The sequence below is a fragment of the Corapipo altera genome, unplaced genomic scaffold (genome assembly GCF_003945725.1).
Source record: "Corapipo altera isolate COAL_440 unplaced genomic scaffold, ASM394572v1 96, whole genome shotgun sequence".
Classification (NCBI taxonomy): Eukaryota; Metazoa; Chordata; class Aves; order Passeriformes; family Pipridae; genus Corapipo; species Corapipo altera.
The window spans coordinates 830,420-833,413 of record NW_020884962.1 but is presented as its reverse complement, the minus strand read 5'-3'; the positions used below and the strand labels follow the sequence as shown (position 1 = coordinate 833,413).

General features: G+C 53.9%; 1 protein-coding gene across 4 annotated transcripts in view; it reads right to left on the bottom strand.

The window, feature by feature from the left end:
* Positions 1–2,994, bottom strand: part of ARMC6 (armadillo repeat containing 6) — a 7,881-nt gene that overhangs the window by 2,694 nt on the left and 2,193 nt on the right. For all 4 annotated transcript variants that reach the window (XM_027664288.1, XM_027664291.1, XM_027664290.1 and 1 more), the window contains exons 4-6: positions 1,991–2,561; positions 1,154–1,299; positions 467–598 (exon numbers count right to left, since the gene is read on the bottom strand). In XM_027664288.1, the coding sequence (XP_027520089.1) occupies positions 467–598; positions 1,154–1,299; positions 1,991–2,561 (849 nt within the window). The remainder of the gene's footprint in view (positions 1–466; positions 599–1,153; positions 1,300–1,990; positions 2,562–2,994) is intronic.

Sequence of the window (2,994 nt, the reverse complement as noted above, 5' to 3'; positions counted from 1 at the left end):
CTCCAACCCAACCTCAACTCCAACCCAACCTCAACTCCAACCCTAACCCAAACTCCAACCCTATCTCAACTCCAACCCTAACTCCAACCCAAACTCCAACCCAAACTCCAACCCAAACTCCAACCCAAACTCCAACCTTAACTCCAACCTTAACTCCAACCTTAACTCCAACCTTAACCCCAACCTTAACCCCAACCTTAACCCCAACCTTAACTCCAACCATGTTTTATGCTCCAGAGGTGTAAATACCCACTCCAGCCACCTAATTCAGGCCTAAGAAAACCCCCCAACACACAGTGCACACACCTTCCCACTCACACAAACCCTGCCCACCGTGCACTCGGCCGCTCCACAGCTGTTTGTCCCTCGCTCAGCTGCAGCCCCCAAACTGAAGCTCCATCGTGCAGCCCAAACTGGAGCTGCCATTCCCATCCCAGTGGGAATTCCCCAGCCATCCAGGTGGTACCTGAGGGTTGGCCAGGTGATGGCTTATGGCCAGGACAATGAGGTCGGTCCCCCCGGCGTCGACGATGGCGTCCTTCACGTCGTCGTTGCCGGCCACGGCCCGGATGGCACTGAGCACCTGCTTCACCACGTCCTGTGCCACCCAGAAAAAAACCAGTTTAAAACACAGCAGAGGGAACTTTAAGACTTCTGAAAGAGAGCCAGAGCATCCTCCAACAGCTCCATGCAAACAGTTGCAATCACCAGCTACAAGGCTGCTCGCAGTCACTGTCTTGCTACACGGAGTTATTAAGGACATTTGGGTTGGCAGAGGTTTTTAAAGAAGCTTAAAGAACCCAGCATCAACCTCTGGGATCTGAACATCCAAATCCTCATAAATCTATTCTAGCTAGAATGGTGGAAAACCAAACACTCAGCTTGTGTGGGAGCAAGCAGAGTTCTGCTCGTGGAGCACGGAGGACAGAGGAGCAACTGTGAGCAGGGGGCTCACAAACCTTACCTGCAAAGCCATGTAACCCTGTTTATATATAAGGCTGTAAATGGGGATCAGAGGTTGGGTTTCAACCCTAATTGCAGCTAAAATATTGCCCGGTCTGAGGCTCATTCATTGAAATGAATCCCATCCTTCAGAACGAAGAGCACGTCCCGCCGTGTCCCCCCCGCTCCCAAAACACTTCCCATCACTCACGGGGTGCTCCATGCAGTCAGCCAGCAGAGTCACCATAAAATTTAAGCCCCCAAGGTCCACAATCTCTTGGCAGAACTCGTTCCTGACCGAGAGGCGAGAGAGGGTGGCACAGAGCTCACTGAGAACCCCGGAGTTGTCTGTGAACGCTGCAGAGGAGAGATGATGGAGGGAGTAACCACGAGCAGGGAATTAAGATGGTTTACTTTGCTTCATTAAAAAAAAACCAACAGAAAAGAGTGTAAGAGTGTTATTTCCCTTTATATATTAAAATAGGAGAGATGACACCTGCTCACTCTGTTTCTAGACAGAGGTAGAACATCTTTTCTAGGCAAGAAGCACCTCAGCAGGGATAATGTGCCTGCAAACCTGCTCTGGGCTGTAAAACACTCCCTAAACACAGTGACAAATAGCCCTGATAATGTGTCTGCTCCAGAGGTTATCAGCAGCACCGAGGGGGCACTTATTTTTCTCCCCTTGGGGCCCATTTCCTCAATAGAATTAAACACCAGTTCAGTGGCAAATCTCCGAAATCGCCTGGGAGGAGCTTCAAGTCACGACAGAATTTGAAGTTTTAAGAGAAGAAAGGCTTAAAGCTCGAAGGCTATAGGAGAAGAAATCACAGAATATGCAGCTGGAAGGGACCCACAAGGATAAGAAGACCTGGACCTGCACAGGACCATCCCCAAGAGCCACCCCTCGTGCCCAAAGGGTATCACCCAAACGCTCCCTGAGCTCTGCCAGCCTCGGTGCTGTGACACCGCCCCGGGGAGAGCCCGTTCCAGCGCCCAAATCAGCACCAAGAGCCACAGGGCAGGGGGTGGTGGTGTTTAATTTTACCTTTTGCAGCTTCAATGAGGACCCTCAGCCCGTCGTTCTCCAGCACGATCATCTTGGCGTGGTCGTGGGCGTGGCCGAAGGGCACGCGGATGTCGTCGTCGAAGGTCATGATCCGCAGGGCCGAGGCCGCCGTCCTGACAACATCAGCGCTGTCCCCGTGCTGGGTGATGGCTCCAGTGAGCAGGGGCAGGATCCCCCCCTTCACAAAGTCCTGCCTGTTCTGCTCGTGTTTCAGGCAGGCGCTCCTGACGCACCGGATCCCCGCCAGCGTCAGCTCCGCGTCCTCCCGCCGCTCCCGCAGGCTCTGCAGCAGCAGCTCCTGCCCCGCGGCGTCCAGCAGGTCGGGCTGCCCGTCCAGCAGGGCAGACAGGGTGGAGAAGGCTTTGAGCATCAAATCCCTGTCTCCTGAGGCCAGCTGGCAGGCAGAGAACACCACGGGGTAGGCCCCGTTCTGCCCGGCCAGGTAGCGGAAGGCCAACTGCTCCCTGCACTGCGCCGAGAAGCTCACGAGCTGCTCCGGCAGCTCCGCCAGGTCCGAGTCAGCCACGGCTCTCCCCAGGGAATCCAGGGTCTGGGGAAGACACCAAGGGTTAATTTTCCGTAGGGCCAGTCGAATTTGTTCATTTCAAACTGACTTGTTCATTTCAAACTGACTTGGCTGCCTTCAGGAGCAGCGTTTCGCCTTCGCGCAGCGAGGCCCTGGAGTTAACGGGGGCTTCTCTGTGCTCCTGCCACCACTGCCACACCACCACTGGGTCTGACCAGGGACAGGTGAACTGGGTCCAACCAGCACATTTCCATCCCTGGAAGTGTCCAAGGCCAGGCTGGACGGGGTTTGGAGCAAGCTGGGCTAGTGGAAGGTGTCCCTGCCCACGGCAGGGGGTGAAACTGGATGAGCTTTAAGGTCTTTCCAACCCAAACCTTTCCATGATTTTATCATTTCACAGGGGTCAACGGTGAGTATTTTTATATTTATGAGTATTTTTATATTTATGAGTATTTTT